Source organism: Ornithodoros turicata, chromosome 2, assembly GCF_037126465.1.
Source record: "Ornithodoros turicata isolate Travis chromosome 2, ASM3712646v1, whole genome shotgun sequence".
NCBI lineage: Eukaryota > Metazoa > Arthropoda > Arachnida > Ixodida > Argasidae > Ornithodoros > Ornithodoros turicata.
The window spans coordinates 65,387,371-65,404,090 of NC_088202.1; the positions used below are offsets into that span (position 1 = coordinate 65,387,371).

Genomic DNA, 16,720 nt, shown 5'->3' on the forward strand with positions numbered 1-16,720 from the left:
TCCAGATTCCTGGAAAGTGCTGGGCGTACGCCTTTTTTGTGACAGCTGACATAACTGCATACATATCACAAAAAGGTGTAACGTGTTTTCAACAAATCAAGGAAGGGAGCGACGTTATTCGGCACGATGGTTAACTATACACTCCAAAAACAGAACTTCACCGCATAGCACACTGTACATCAACCGTTGCCACGAATGATAGGGTTATATCGCTTATGATTCGAAGAGAGAGAGGGGGCGTACGCCTTTTTGTGACAATTTGGATATATGAAAATATGAATTTGTCAAAAAGGCGTACGCCTCCCTCTGTCTTCCAATCACAAGCGATAACCCTATCATTCGTGGCAATGGTTGTCGCACAGTGTGCTATGCGGTGAAGTTATGTGATGGTGATGGTGGATGTGATAAAGAACAAAATGGGGATGTAAGAGTCGACGAAGTCGAACTGGCTACGCCTGTACGCTTACACACAGGAAGTACAAACAGATGATGAGATGATGAGAAAACAAAGAGATGATGACCAGAGAAGAACAGATATGATGATGGAGTTCACCATGCAGTTCAAACGTTTCGACCAAGTGAGTGTAAAATGTCGGAAATGAAGTTATGGTTTAAAAGTGTACCCGAGCAGTACATATCTGGCATTATCGGCGGGCAAGCAGCTCCATACAAAACCAGGGGTCGGAACCGGAGCTGAACCCGAACCGAAAACTGCTCATAACCGTTATTTTTTTGCTGAACCAGAACCGAACCGAAGTTATTGTTCCTACAGCACTGAACCATGGACCGGAACTCGAACCAAAATAAATCTGAATAGGTTACGAGTTCGCGAAACGGTTCAGGTGCAATGTTCGTTTCCGCAAGCCATTCCTCCAGTGTTTCTCTTTCAAATAATGTAGCGGAGTTTCAATGGTTTCTCTGCGTTTTGTAAAAATCTTCGTTGGAGACAAATCAAGCGCTTTCATTTGACAAATTCACGAGCCGAAACGCACATGGACGAGGGTTCAAGTGCGGTAATGGTTTCCTTTGAGTGCACCAAGTTTCCTGAGGCTGCTTGAAGCGTCATGCTAGAGCTATCAATCTATCATGCTATTGTTTCTTGGACACCTTGCACGAAGCTTCTGCTCTAATAAGTCAGTCATGTCTCGATTATCCGGACACCTCGGGAGTCGTCCCATTTTCGTCCGGATAACGAATTTCCGGATAACGGGCACAAGCAAACTTCTGGGGAACCCCGAGACATATGGGAGACCTCTTATAGCTCCAGAAAAGAAAACAAGGAAAAGATCGTTACTTCAAAAATTCATGCGAAGTGAGCTGCTTGAAATTAGTATGTAGGCACGCGTGTGACAGAATTTTGGGTCACAGCCACGGCACCCGCAGCGTCACCCTACTGTTCAAAGAAGGCCAATGTCTCAGAAAGTTGGTCCCGCGCACATGTTTTTGTCTTTTTGCAAATGCCTTTGGCATAGGCCAAAAGACAGGCGATGCTTTCAGACGGCCTGGACATTTACATTCACATGTGGATTTCTTGCTCCCGGTGGATACAGGGCATCTGTTCCGCTTATCGTTTACCATCTCTACCGTGTGCCCGCACACACCAAAAGGGAGTGACGTCTGAAGAAAGGATAGTCAAACAGTACAGAATGCCCCCGTGAGATGTGACCCTTTTCCGGAATAATTCGAACACAGCACGTGACAGGGACAGAGGACGTTAACATTTTTCCGGATAAGCGAATCGGCATGACCTAGGTCATGGAAGATTGTTCCCCGTACTTGCTCTTCGGATACGGATAACGAATTCCGGATAACCGAGACAAAATCCAATGGTAGGAGGTTCGTTCCCGGTAACGTAGTGCGGATAACGGGTTTAACGGGCACGGAGTTTTCCGGATATCTGACCTCCAGATAAGCGAGACATAACTGTATAGTATCATTCTCTGTCTTTTCTCCTACCTTCTCTCTCTTCCGCATTTATTTATTTAATTTACAGCAGATTCTGCACTCTTAGAAATGAACTTCACCGCATAGCACGCTCCTAGCCAACCATCATGTCGAATGATATCCTTATGTGCCCTGATTTGCTGAAAACGGGAGGCGTACGCCATTTTTGTGACAATTATGAACCGCATAAGTGTCACAGAAAAGGTGTACGCCTCCCGTTTTCAACAAATCAGGGCAGACAACCATATCACTCGAGATTATGGTTGGATAGGAGCGTGCTATGCGATGAAGTTCATTTCTAAGAGTGTGGGCATGCTCGCTACACTTCAACCTGGGAGCTTTTCGGCCATACAGAAAACATTTCCACGCGTGAAAAAACACTCCTGCACTGTGCAGTCAAGCGGTTTTGGTCCGCTTGCAACACCCTTTCCATTTCACGCCACTTTTCTAAGCGTTCCTTGCCCTCTTGCTTGTCGTCTTAGATCTCTGAGTGACCGCATCGCACCTTAGACCATGCTAGTGGCACTCCCGCGTGCAACCAGATTATACAGCTCTGATGCTGCGTCGCAAAAATTAGAGAGAAAGACTGACGATAAGTGTACTAGACATGGCGAATAGCCTGTTCACCGCCAGGTCAACCTGCTTCGGCGCTTATCATGAACTGCAAATACACACCCTCTGTGCAGATGAGATGGTGCGTCCACGAAACCCACAATGGTGATCAACGGCAAATATCGCGATAACATTCCTTTGCGTAATTTCGGCTACCGAGAGAGGTGTGGCACGTACGGGGAGTGCCGCAGGCAAAGCGATCATATTGGTTGGCTTACCGGCCTGACCTTTTTCTTTTATTCTTCTATTCGCACACTCGCAGTACCACGACAGTGCCGCGCAGCTTCTCGAATCGAGAACGCTGTATTCTCCACTCAAAGCTACCATTCCGCAGAAGTTCTGCACCCGAAGAGCATTCTCAAATGTTTAAGGAAGACGTTGCTGAAGTCATGCCCTGAGCACTATTAAGCCCGCGGTGAACGCCTCCAAGGCTAGCCTGTACGCCAGGGACCTCAAACTCCATTCGAGTCATGGGCTACATTGGGTTTACACCACCTCATGGAGCACCGTATGACTGCAATTACCATAATGCCCTGGAATACCATAGAATAAAAATATACACAAGAAGAGCGCGTAGTATTGCGTAGACGGACTGTGTGTGTGTGTGCAATCGATTACTGAGAAACTCTTGCTCTTGCTGCCCTCACCGACTGCTCCGCCGCCTTGTGCATTCATCCGTGTGCAGGACAAGTAGTTCCCAAAATTTTCAAACGTTTAAGCGCGTTAAAAGCCCAAATGTACACCTCCATCATGACATAAAATAGATGCATTCTGTCACTCATTAGTCCTCACCAATACACCCAAAATATTTTTATACAAGTTTGAGTCAGGCTCGTATACTTACGCGATTTCCTCCTTCAAACAGTGTTGCTCAACTCAGTGGTTGTGCGGTTTCATTTTGACTGAACCGTTGCAGCTCGAATATGTGAAAGTCAGCGTTGAGTTTTCGCTGGGGACGTTTTCTCCGGGGACCTTTTTTCCTACACCCGAGTTGAGTTCAGTTGATAGGAAAAGAAAAAAAAAAAGAAAGAACGAAAGAAAGGAAAGAAAGTCAGCGTAGTGATACTTTTCGCAAATGTTTCTTCGGTTCGCATTGAATACATTTGGCAGTGGGTCCAATACTGTTCGTTTCATTCCGCATATTGTGTCCCGATCTTTCATCGCGCGACTGAGTTGGGACACTTTATCAGCAGTGAGTGTAATACATTAGCCACGCGCAAACTTAATGCATTAAATGGAATGGCAATATTCACCTCCTCACCAACCATTATCTCAAATGACATCGTTCTCTCCCCTGATTTGTTCAAAATAGGAGGCTACCCCTTTTTTGTGACAATTATGCAGGACATAATTAAGTTTGTCGTGTGGCTAGGGTATTAGTAGACCGTTGACAAAGTCGCTTTCGAAGTACCCTATCTGCCGCCGTGATGAGTATCTTCGGCCGTAATGAGACACAATCAATCGAAATGAGACTACCTTAGCCGTAATGAGACGCTTGGGGATTAAAGGATTTTTGGCCGTAATGAGACTTTCGGCCGTAATGAGACTTCGGTCGTAATGACATGCTACCTTGATCGGAATCAAGGTAACATCTCGTTATACTATAACTTCACGGTGGCGTTATCAATGGTCTACTAACACTCACTAATAGAGAGTAATTCAGCGCAGTGCGCAGGACTGCCCGCTATCCCCTATGTATGCCAAACCGATAGCGTACGACGCAATAACACTCACTATAGCGTTAGTATGGACCATTAATAACGTCGCCGTGGAGCTACAGTAACTACCGTAACCAGTGGTAGCGCGCGTGACTTAGAATATTAAAGTGTTTTAGTGTATCGTACGCTATCGCCTTGGCGTACGTAAAGGATACCGTAGTGGTTCTGCGCAATGCGCGAAGCTCTCATTATGTTTTGCGCGTGCGCGTGCGCATAACCACCAACGCTATTCCTTACGTACGCAAAGGCGATAGCGTACGATCCACTAAAACTCACTATTATCCGTTGATTGGGTGCGGTAGCTAGATACGGTACTACGGAAGTCACGTCATCAACGGCCTACTAACAATCAGGCTGCATATCGTCTTGGTAACGGGGGTGTCACGAGTGACATGGACGAACTATACAGTGAAAGATAGGTGAGCGCATGTTGGTTTACGATGCCCTTCCTTCTCCTTTTTTTCTTTTTTTTTCCTGAGTCGCAAAGTGCGTCCGTCAATTCTCCCTTTGTAGTTTCGTCGTGGAAGTTGGAAGTGGAATAGTTGGGCAGGGTTGGTTTCCTGAATGCATGTTTCCGTTACTGTTTCCGGTACCTAAGAAATTCAATTTTTCGTTTCCATTCCCAGACGATTTTCGGTCTCCTCCCTATATGATGTGTCTGCGTACCTGTGTACTGTGTGTGTGGTTTTGTGTGTTGTGTTTTTGCCTAGTGTTCTGTTGATGTTGTCTCACTGTCTCCATTGACTGTCGATCACTATTGTTGTTGTTGTTTTGAAGTGTGGAGAGAGGTCAGCCAATATTTGGCTTGCTACTCTTAAAAAAAAACTTCACCCGGACCAAAAAAGAAAAAATCATACACACACACAAAAAAAAAGATCACAGACAGAAAGAAATGTAGATGCGCGGAAGCACACGTGTCACCATTCACCATCATTAATGTATCTGTTGTTGTTAAAGAAGCTGCTTATCACGGGGAGACAGGCACCTCGCCTGTGTTTTTGCATTCCCAATTATGCGGCAAATTTTGAGTCCCGCACGAACCTCCTTACGCCCGCTTTCCGTTTCTTATGTGAGTACCTTTCCCTCTCTTTGTCAGAATCTTCTTGCCGATCAAATAAGAGGAATATCTTAGACACATTAAGTTTTCGTAGCTAGACGGTATATATAGCGTAAACTGGATATAGGCCTACCACATTTGGTTTCGTTAACAATTGTTCACGTCTCTGAAGTTGTCGCTATAACGGACTTCTCCCTATCGCGTTTCCAGCTACGTCAACCACGGTGCAGGTCACTCATATTTTGCGTCCCAATGTTAAATACGCCGCGTTGGGCACTCTCCAAGCGATGTTGACAGGATATTTCCATCGTTTTCCCGATCACCCGCAGTAGTCGCTGCAAAGGCGTCTGACTCAGAAGGACGGGCTGGCGTCGATCTTTTCATTCCACATCTGGACTATCATTTTCCTGTACGCCTTCCAGATTACATTGCCAACTTATGAAAGTGAATTTCTGGCTATCATGCTGGCTTTTTAGAAAATCCCTGGTAGTTTTGGGAATGACTCTTACTGTCTAATTCCTAATCAGTGCTGTTGACTTTGGCCAACTCACGCACCTCAATACATACCCTCTATCCCTTGCACCCGATCCGGGGTTATTATCGCGGGAGTAGACGGCCACAGTGGGCTTGCACTCATTGAAACAGCTGACAGCCTGGCAAGGATGTCTTTGTCTGGCCAGGTAGGTGATGTCCTGCTGCTAATAGAGGTCGTTCGACGAAGATATACGGGCGTTTCTTGGCGATTTCTTGTCATCTGCTCCTCGTCCTGGTTACGAGCATCTTTTCTTTTTTCCGGCAGTCTGATTGCTGTGATTTTCGACAGATCACTCACCTCCGGTATCATACCTCTACACTCAACTTTAATCTTCACCGAGTAGGAATTTGGGCTTCCCCAACGTGCACGCACCATGGACAGGATGAGACCGTTGAACATTTTTGCGGTGCCTCCCCAAGAAGGTATGAGGTGAAAGCAGGTAAAACAAGCCTCCCATCAGGCTGCTGTGTGAACAAAGATAGAACGGGCTTCGCGCTCTCTCGCTAACCTCAGATCCGCATGCACTATAGTATATGTAGCTCGTTCAGTTCAATAGAAGCTATCACTTGAGACTTCTAAACGGGAGGGTGGAGTTGGTCCGTGGCATCTTGCATCACAAATAATTGAACTTCTGTATGCAATGTATAGGACAAGTCGAAAACCCCAAACCGGGGAAAAATTCGAGTGAATATTTGGGAAGGTGATAGCAGTTGGTATTCCTCGAAGAACGCCAATGAAAGTTGTGTAGCATGCATGTACAGCGTATCTACTTTCCATGCATGTCCTGTTAGCGTCGTTTTAGGGTGCCCGAAATAATTATAGAAAAGATAATCATACTAATAGAAAAAGAACAATCGCACACTCTCGAAAATAATGTCCTAAATGAGTATCATAATATCACGTAGTACCATGGGTGCACGCGTTTTCCCCGGCGGACTGCAATGCACAGTAATCCGGTAACACCGTAACGTGAGGTAGAAAGAAGGTGTCCCTCCAGTGGAAGTCGTAGTTCACATCTGCACGGTAATAAACTTTAAGCTGTACGATTTGTATGGTGCACATATATGGAGACTAGGGCGCTAGTTTTAGTGAACCGTTATCACTCAAACGGTTCGCGAGCGGTTTTGCCACGACCCAATCAGATAATTACGTTCTGAGTGATTATCCATTTCATTGGTCATCCGCGAAACCGTTCGCGAACCGTGTGAAGAAAACCGACTCACTAAAACTTGCTACTAATATGACTGTCCGTCCCATTTCCCGTTTCTGGCTGTTCTGTATAGACGAGGACGGATTTAGGAAGAGGGGGGGGGGGGTCCGGATGTCTTGACCCCCCTCAATTTCAGTCGTTACATAAAATGTCAATTCACCTTGGTGGTGTGATAGCATGCTGTCCAAGGCATAACCCTCCCATGCCCTCAGAAAAATCCTGGATCCGCCTCTGTGTAACACTCTTAAAAAAAGGGTGTCCTTTAACTCCTTTTCCTTGCCACATATATCATTCCCTTTTGGAGGGTACAGCAACTCTCAAAAAGGAGTCTCCTCACTCCCTACTGGAGAGTAATACTCTCCAGTAGGGAGTGAGGAGACTCCTTTTTGAGAGTCCCTAAATTATTTTGCACTTGGGAGAGTATTACTCTCCCTACTGGAGAGTAATACTCTCCAGAGTAATGCTCTCCAGTAGGGAGTTAAGTGATCTCTATGGCAGGGAAAAGGAGTTGAAGTACACCCTTTTTTTAAGAGTGTAGAAGGTGAATACCTTCTGCAGTACATCTCCGACATTTCATTTCGTACCCTCCCACACTCCGTTGTAGTTACATCCTATATTCTGTGTCACATCCCGATCATCTGTCGAACGAACACGAACGCAACAAAGGGCTTTGGACGCAGCACTGAGTACCAGTCTACAAAAGTCCCTCTATGACCCACCGCATGCCGAAAATGTAGCAAACCACTTTGAACAAACGCGAGTGTTGATGACACACAACCACATGTTGATGACCACAACTTCTGTTCACTGCTAACGAAACAGAAATCTGAGGGGAAAGCTACAGAGCAAAGCGTGCGAATCCAAACTATATAGTGAAGAAGGCAACCGGTAACGGCGCATTTTGCTTTACAAGCTTTTCTTGTGACTGCAAGTTGTGCCGATCATGGAGTGCCATGTTTATACGACCGACATGGGTAGGATCAGAAATACAACTTGCATGTGTCGCTGATCTGGATAAGTGAACTGTCTCCTTGTTGAATTGCAGGTCTGTACAAGAACACGCTATGCCAACGCCAGATAAAGCAAAAGACGAATAACTTACCGATACCACTCGTGACCTCGGTAATGGTTCTTGTCAAAGAAATGGGGTTCTGGTCCAGCTGCACGGACATCAGGGTGAAGCCGCAGGTACTCCAAGAGTGCTCGAGTTCCAGCTTTTTTCGCACCAATTATGATAGCTCCTGGCAAACGACGTTTCAACTCCGAACCATATGGCACTGTAGTTTCTGTTACACACAGCCGTGATATTGCCGATACATCGTCTTTTTTGCGCGTACTATCTGAAGGCAATGTTTTTGTAACTCTGGGCAAGGCTATGTCCAGTAGTCTTCCTGTGGTGGCACGGAAAACGTTGTTTTTGTCAGGGTTCATGCCATCAACGCAGCGTTGTTCTCCGTCACATAAGCCATCTTTCTGACGTCTTGGAGTCCTTGAAGCGTAGGACTGTGACAGCCTCGCCTTACGGGAAGCCAATACATCAAACTTCAATTGCTCCTCGACTGCATGGCCCGAGCTTTTAAATTTCATCTGAACAAGTGTAGCTGCACCTCTTCTAGCTTTATGCTCTCCTCCTGCTGAATCCCTTCGTGGTCGTTGCCTTCTCTTCCGATGTTTGCAAACACTGTAAAGTATATCTGTGCCATGACCAACATGGTTCCACGTCGCATCTCTGTAAGCGATGTCTTCGTGTTTTCCAGGGTTCTGAGTGAGAGAAACTGATTCATCTGGAAACTGAACAGAACGACGCCAGAAGGCAGACTTATCATCCAAATTTTCGTTTCCGTATGATGAGGTGTTCTGCGTGATGTGTTTAGAATATGTAACAGAGATATCGTGTTCTTCGTGAGTTTGAAATAATTCGTCGACTCTCACCTGTCTTCTGCGCTCTGTATCAGCTAAATAGTTCCTCCACTGGTGGGAAGATAATGACAAATCACCACGGTATACTTTTGGTTGGAGGACACCTACTTGTCCGATATTGCCAAGAGATAGCCACTGTAATTTGTCGTGGCGCTGTCTCAAGCCGTGTGCGTACGAAGGGCTTTGAGCTCTTGGTAAGCTCTCACTGGAGGTTCGCTGATCCTGTTCCTTAGATAGCGTTATGTACCGAACAGTACCATTAAACCCAGTCAAAGGGACGACGCCAGATGACTGACTTCTTCTGTAAGGGCTAACACCATTTGTGGGAATAATAATGTCCAGCCCTTCAGAGGTCGATCTACCTTCAACTCGGTGCTCTAGCGGTTTGTAGGTGTGGAAGAAGTTCCTTTTTGATCTGGAGCTGGCACCTGAAGAACGCAATCCCAGCAGAAGGTAGAAGCTCATTATTAAAGTTCTGGAGCAAATTATTGACGAGGTTCTCCGACTTTGGGGCATTTCGTCCAGAGGTGACCATGATATTGTTTAGCAAGACTTCGCGTCAGAAGCCGAACGTAGTCAGGGTCCTGTCCCGTTTAAATACAAAAGCTCACGGTGCATTCTTGAGTCCTGAATGTCACCTGCGACAGAAACGTGACACTAATGTACACTCATTTCATTTATGCACTAATGTGCTAGCATCATCGTTATACTATTACGCGGATTCGCATATCATGATTACGGCTGATGTATTTTACAATATTCATTGGAGCGGAAAACGGAGGGGTGTCTTTCTGTATTTATTCATAGCCTCGAAATCTTCGAAGTTTTCGAAGCTGTCTTAAAAAGGTCCAGAAGATTTACTGAGCTTTACTGGATGAACCACAAGCCCGAAGGAAGCAGAAGTGGAGAAGCCAAGGCATGCCACACAGTGCAGGGGCAAGGCCGCGCCGCGCACAGTGCAGCGCTTGCTCATTCAAGTAGAAAAAAAGAAGCTTTTATTTGGAAAGTTTTACGTCGTCATTAAGAAAATTAATTTTCGCAATGAGATTTTGATGGCACGACTTGATCGTGCAAATTTTGCATGCTGGAATGCTAAATTCGGCTCAAGGAGCACTCGCCATGTTGAGGTTTGGGTAGTGACTGTGTGAAGTACGGAAAGTAGTACTACTATACGTGCTTTCGAGTTGCGTTTGCCTCGGTAGTTTGTTTATATTGCCTAAGTTGTGCTCAAACGCAGAAATAAATACTGATTTATGGCGAGCGAAAAATAAGCACCAGCAAGTGTACATGCAAGTGCAAGGAACTTGCCGTCATGACGGCAAGTTCCTATGTGCGATTCACATGACACCGCACGGGTCATATGGAAGTGCCCATGGGCCCCGTTAGGCTGAGCTACGTGACAATCAAAATTAGCAGAGCGACATCTACTACGACGTCACCAAGAGAAATATAAGCTATGAGCGGGGGAACGCAGCACTAGGTACTCACCAGAAGGTATGGGTCAGTCTACGGAAAGTGGGCACCATGAGCACGTCGACTGCAGAATTGCTCGCGAAGCACACCTCAACAGCTGCGACGCTCCGCGTGCAGTGAACATAGTGGAAAAAACTTGCCCCTACCATCGGTGGGAGGTCCCTCCTCCTCCTCCTGCAAGGGAGCGGCTTCTTTTCATCTCTGCCAGTATACGAGAATAAGTACATCTCTCATGAAAACTTCCGAGCGAAGTGAGTCCGTCGTGAATAGAAGACGATATCTCACCCCGCTCTTGACGTAATTTTTCGAAAATTTAGTTGCCATTGCAAGTTGTCATTAACTTTCGTCCTCGATCCTTTTTTAAAAAGTTGAAAGTTTTTGGCAGAGTATGATTGTTGCATTCAAGTATAGAGACGGTTAGCATTCCCGTTGTCTTTTTCTTTGCCGTGTGGTTCTAAAAGTTAGTAACGCGCGTTCAGAAACGCCATTATGTGCTTAGTGATAGACTACCAGCTTTGCCATAGCTTGCAGGTGTCTACGAGGACATTTTTCTTGTTTATGGTAGCCCACGATTGTGAAAGTAGGTTCAGGCCTTTCTCATGTTACAAGATTATCGCGCGGGAATTCTAAACAACGTGTTTCATGTTTTAACGTGAATGAAAGTCTCTTTCAGAGCAATCTTTGAAATACCTATACCAATCCGCGCCACGATTGCAAGGTGAAAGCGCGAGGTATTTATTGCCAAGATAAATATCAATTTTTTTTAAGAAAAATATATTTCCTACGATTCAAGCATTTCTTTACGCAATCGTCGGACTTCCTTTCTCTCTACGGCGGTTGTTAAGTTAACAGCGGCACAAAAAGTATACCGAATATGGTATTATAATACGGAAAGTATTTATTTTTCGACGTATTAAACTTGATTAACGTGGTTGAAAACTCCTGGCGTTTCAACGGCGTCGCGCGATCCTAGGATCCTCTTAGTCACTTCGGGGAGTACTTACACCAGTGTCTTCAGTATCCGAGGTCGCCGTCTACCATCCAGTTTCCGAAACTTTTTCCAGCACGGTACCTAAACACTGGACAAGGAAGCCTCAATGAAAAGGAACGGAACCAATCGGCAGGCGTTGACTCTCAATTTCCAGAAAACTCAGTCGAATTCATGGCGTAGGTTTGGACATACTGAAGTACCAACATACAATTCGACTAGAAAGCCCACAGCTATATATACGGCTCCTCAACGTCCTCTGGTGTATGTTTGGATAGCCCACCTGGCGATAGATGTGCTAGTACACCGCTGTAACGAAACGCTGCCTGTGTGATTCAAAATCTTATTCTTCGATCGGATGCGGTAGGTACGGCACATCGACGTCCACGTTGTCGGCTCACTACAACTCTCTAATGACATTGCACACCGTAACATGGTACAGAAACGCCATATCATCGTTGTCAAAATCCTTGTGTCCATCTTTATTTAAACCTCGCGAGAGGGTCTATGTTTCCCTGCGAGCAGAGTAACATAGTAGCCGCTATAAATGCACCCAGTGACATGGACAAAGCAAAAAATGGAATGGCCCGATCAATGGTCTCACTGGACACTTGTGGTACGTAGAGCCTCCTGGAACGCGGGCCTTGCGATACTGACTTGGAGCGTTGCACATCCATGACGACACCACCGTCTTCCTGCAGTCGCTCTGCCGCCCGGTGGATGTCTCGTATCGAATTTGTGTGCGCCTGTTTCCTTAACACGGGTGATGAACGAACTAGATGTGCTGGAGAGTCCTCGGACCTTACAATACGCATAGACCTCTTGCTTCTGCCAGGTGAAGGAGACGCGGAAACGAAACCTTCGGTTTTTCGACGCTCAGACATCCGAACGTTGCCAGGTCCAGGGTTTCTTTTCGCGGTTACATAGCTGAGGAATTTCGATGCACTTGCTGCTCTATCTTCTTCTTCGTCAAAAGTGGCGCGTAGCTCACTGATTTAAACACCGATTTAATCACGAGATTAGCACACTAAACGCTGAGTAGATTTTATGTAGGAGACGATTGAGAAAAAGATGGTGTGAGATTAGCAGCGCCCAGAAGGACGACCAAACGAGAGGATGGCAGGAAGCGTGAGGGGATTGCCTTCCGAACGGAAGGGGACGACCAAGAAGATGTTACGGTAAGATGCTTTTTACTTCTTGTTCGTGCGTATCGGCTTGGTGATGTGAACGGCGTTGGAGATATATTTCGAGAATACGTATAGATCAACAATGGTGGCCCCTCAGAGGCTTCGGTGTCGCGATGACACAGCACAGTTGAGATACACTCTTAGAAACGATGGTGGTGGTGGTTGTGATGGTGAAACGAACTTCACCACATAGCATGCTCCTAGCCAACCACAATCTCGAACAATATTGTTATCTGCCCTGATTTGTTGAAAACGGGAAGCACACTTTGTGACACTTATGCTGTTCATAATTGTCACAAAAAAGGCGCACACCTCTCGTTTTCTACAAATCAGGGCAGATAACGATATCATTCGAGATGATTGTTGGCTAGGAGCGTGCTAGTTCATTTTTAAGTGTGTACCTACTAGACGTCTCATCCCAGTTCAGTTCTCAAAGCTTGTTGGATGTGCCATAAATGACGACATGAGCCGACAGTTTGTTTTCTTGCAGGACGAGTTGTAACTAAATACTGAACAATACTAAAAAAGAACAACTGCCACGATGTCTTCTCACTTCTCACTCGAACAGCTGATGCTGCTGGTGCCGATGTTCCATGGGCTTACCTTGCAATATCACTCTGTACATGCACAAGCGACGTAAAACAGCTTTTATCCGTGGGACTACTATGTACTGGAACAGCTTCAAAAAGTCATAAAATAAACATGGCACCACAAACCTTTTACCATGTTTCTCGATTTCTCCACCGGTGGTATCGTTGCTCGTACTGCATTATTTTCAATGAAAGTAAGTGCACCAGCGTTAGCATTACTGCTGGACTAATTCTAACTAATTTTGAAGCAATAATGCTTTTATTCGTGAAAGTATCACCCACCCTACCGGCTCCATACTCTTAGTAAAAAGGGTGGAGCTGCTACACCTTGTATGATGTAATAGTTGTCGCATATGTTGTGCCTAAATGGTTGCAAAGTTCTCCCTGCTACCTCACTCTCTGCCAGGAATGATAGGGTTACCGCTTCTGACCGGGGGGGGGGGGGGGGGGGGAGGCGGACGCCTTTTTGTAGCAATTTGGATATCTGATAATTGCTTTTACCACCCCTTTACACTCTTTATCAGACGCTATGTTGTCCTAGGTGGTAACTGTAGAAGTTACCAACTTTTCACACCCTTTTTTCTTAGAGTGCATTAAACCCGAACCCAAAATGTAACCTGACAGTTCACTATGAAATATGCCATCCGATTCCACCCAGCAGCATACCGGTTGGCAAACTGTCCATAACGTAACGCCATCACCTGCCTGGACATGTATTTTCAAATAGCTTATAGACTCTGTGGGTAGCCACTAAACCACTCTGCAGTTCTCGTGAAACCCACTCTGTGTGTTTCACTAAAACTTCTCGTGAAATGTGTCCGCAAGTGACCAAATATCCTGCGTAAAAATTTTCGACCTCGAGCGTCCTGATGCCCAATAAAAATGTGTTCCAGGGCCTCCACTTTATCGCTGTCGTCCATAATAACTTTATTTGAATGATAATGAGAGGGGTTTCACCGCCAGGGGCGATATTCTACCCCATTGCTGGTGGTATGTGGTGAAACGGAATAATGAGTGGCTTCACAGTGAGGACCGAAGCAGTGATTTATCCAGACCCCCTACCCCCTAAGCCCCCCCCCCCCACAGATCTGCAGGAGAACCCTAATTAAAATTTTTTGAGATTGCGCAATATTTCGTAAAAAGCATATAAAGACACCCCCTTGCGGAGCCCAACACTCCCTAAGGCAGTGATGGTCACTAACTACTTCTACAGTAGTTTAACTATAGCTACTAACTACTTCGCGATGAAGTAGTTTAACTAGTAGTTCAACTACTGTTTAGGGGAGGTAGTTAAAACTACTTCTTTAACTACTGCAATGTATTTTAACTACATCTCTAACTACTTAACGTTGTCCATCAACACCATTCCCCTTCTATAGTGCTCTTGGGCACCTAAATATGAATCACAAGCAGTGATAAAAGTGAAGATGTAGTACACATGCACGTCACAATTGCTCTGCACCTCCGTTCTCATCAAACAAGTAGCTCAAGGTAAAAGTCGGAAGCACAATCGTGCCGTAAAGCTTGCGGCAAAATCGAAAGTAGTTGGCGCCTGCAGTAATCTAACTACTGTAGTTAACTACTCGAAATAGTAGTTTAACTAGTAGTTGCACACTGCATTTCTGCAAGTAGTTGATAACTACTTTTTAACTACAATCAGGTAGTTTAACGAGTAGTTTAACTACATGTAGTTAACTACTGGCCATCACTGCCCTAAGGACGAAATTCTGGGTAAACCGCTGGACCGAAGCCCTACGGTGTCCAAACACTTCAAGAGGTGCTTTTCGGGCACGGCATTGGTGGACTGGATTTGGCAATGGACCAAGCAATTTTCCCTTAGAGGTCGCTCCAGGACGCACATTCCCCCAGGGCGTAAGTCGTGACATTGCCCACCTCTGTGAGGCCGACAACGGGAAGCCCTTTCACCACCACCACCACCAATTTTGACATAGTGAGAGGGCGAGAGTCCCGCTGATTTAGAGACATTAAAAGTGCTGCCGTCCACAAAAGCCCATGGAAGTCCCCACACGTCTATAACATTCTGTCGTTGTTGGCTATGCCACAACATTCATCGTCGATGCGAAAGGAAGTGGGTGCACGTGTGCGAGATGTTTTAGAATGACCAGTAGCTGCGAAGAAGACGAAGCTGAAGAACGTTTACACTTCGCTGTCTGACTGTCCGCTCTTTGTGGTGTGTCACATCTTCCTGAACTGAATCGCAGGTAATTACATATTTGTGTTACGTTGACGCCACGTATGATACGTTTTATCTCTGCAGATGTCGCTGCGGCTTCAGGGTTCGTCAACATCTGATTTCAGCACTGCTGCATCGTCGAAGAAAGCCAGCGAGGTTTGTTTTGTTTCGTATTCATAAAACCGCCTGGAACCGTTAATCGTATACCATGTCGACGTAGTATGGTTTCCTATTTTCATTATTTTCTCAGTGCCGCGATTCCTTGTCCCGTTGACTGTACTGCTGTGTTCATTCCAGGGTTGCGGAATGGGGTCACCCATTCCGTTCCAATTACATTCCGAGGAATGGAGATTTGCGATAATTCCATTCCTTTGAATTCCTCGGAATGAAAAGGTATGGTCAGTTCCCACTCGTGGAATGGCTTGGCAACCCAATTCCATTGCGTTAATTACCTCGATAAAAGAAAAGGACCGATACTGGCAAGTCCAGCAGTGCTAGAGGAGATTGACATTACCAAGCACGGAAAAAGCACAAAGACAAGGTTATTTCATTCTTGACCGTGTGCAGGTGCGGTGCAAAAGGTGCGAGGGCAGAAACCAGCACGCTGAAACCAAAACTGCCACCAGGGCACCCAGTCCATTCCATTCCAATTCCATTCCTGGCTCTGCTAAATCTGGAATGATTCCGGAATCATTCCAACTCCGGTGTGGCAACTCCGCAACCCTGGTTCATTCCTGAAACGAATTTATAAAGGCAAATTAGACATCATGTAGCGTCTGCTAGGAACCCATGGGTTGGGAGTTGTGACCTGTTTTCCTTGGCAAAGTATTTGTTAGCAATGACAAACAAGTATCTTCACCATGTTTGCGCGTTTAAATCTGCTCACACTGCACACCCATTTCCATGCATTCATGGCGAATTGGCGTGGTCAAAATGTGGCAACACGGTCTAGCATTCGGAAATTGCTAGCCTAGAGCCAGCGCCCGGTCACGTGACGGTTGCCACCCGAACATGGGTGCCGAGAAGCTAGCAGTTTTAGTTGCTTGGATCACACTAGTAGCATCGCAGTCGCTCGTGTTCCGGTTTCGTCGTCTGCAATCCCATGTTAACTTCGACGTCCGGGCCCTCCAGATGCGGATGTGACGGCACGGGATATAGCTCGGGAATCTGCTGCCCGGCTGTAACGAGGCCCGACGAAAAAATTGTTAGCCGGCAGTTCCTCGTGCTAAGAAATCGCCACGACAATACGCGCGGCTGCCACGTTTTAACCAGGAGAACGCAATCCGCCGTTT

The 16,720-nt window shown here is 46.0% G+C and overlaps 2 protein-coding genes across 2 annotated transcripts in view; one reads left to right on the plus strand and one right to left on the minus strand.

Moving 5' to 3' along the window:
- LOC135383644 (uncharacterized) overlaps nt 1-10,637 on the minus strand; it is a 28,894-nt gene extending 18,257 nt beyond the window's left edge. The window contains exons 1-2 of the mRNA XM_064613025.1: nt 10,485-10,637; nt 8,179-9,634 (exon numbers count right to left, since the gene is read on the minus strand). Coding sequence (XP_064469095.1) covers nt 8,179-9,512 — 1,334 coding nt within the window. The 5' untranslated portion in view covers nt 9,513-9,634; nt 10,485-10,637. The remainder of the gene's footprint in view (nt 1-8,178; nt 9,635-10,484) is intronic.
- Nucleotides 10,638-15,371: 4,734 nt separating this feature from the next.
- The window catches only part of LOC135383645 (sodium-dependent nutrient amino acid transporter 1-like), a 34,108-nt gene continuing 32,759 nt past the window's right edge, over nt 15,372-16,720 (plus strand). Inside the window, exons 1-2 of the mRNA XM_064613026.1 lie at nt 15,372-15,456; nt 15,513-15,584. Coding sequence (XP_064469096.1) covers nt 15,513-15,584 — 72 coding nt within the window. The 5' untranslated portion in view covers nt 15,372-15,456. The remainder of the gene's footprint in view (nt 15,457-15,512; nt 15,585-16,720) is intronic.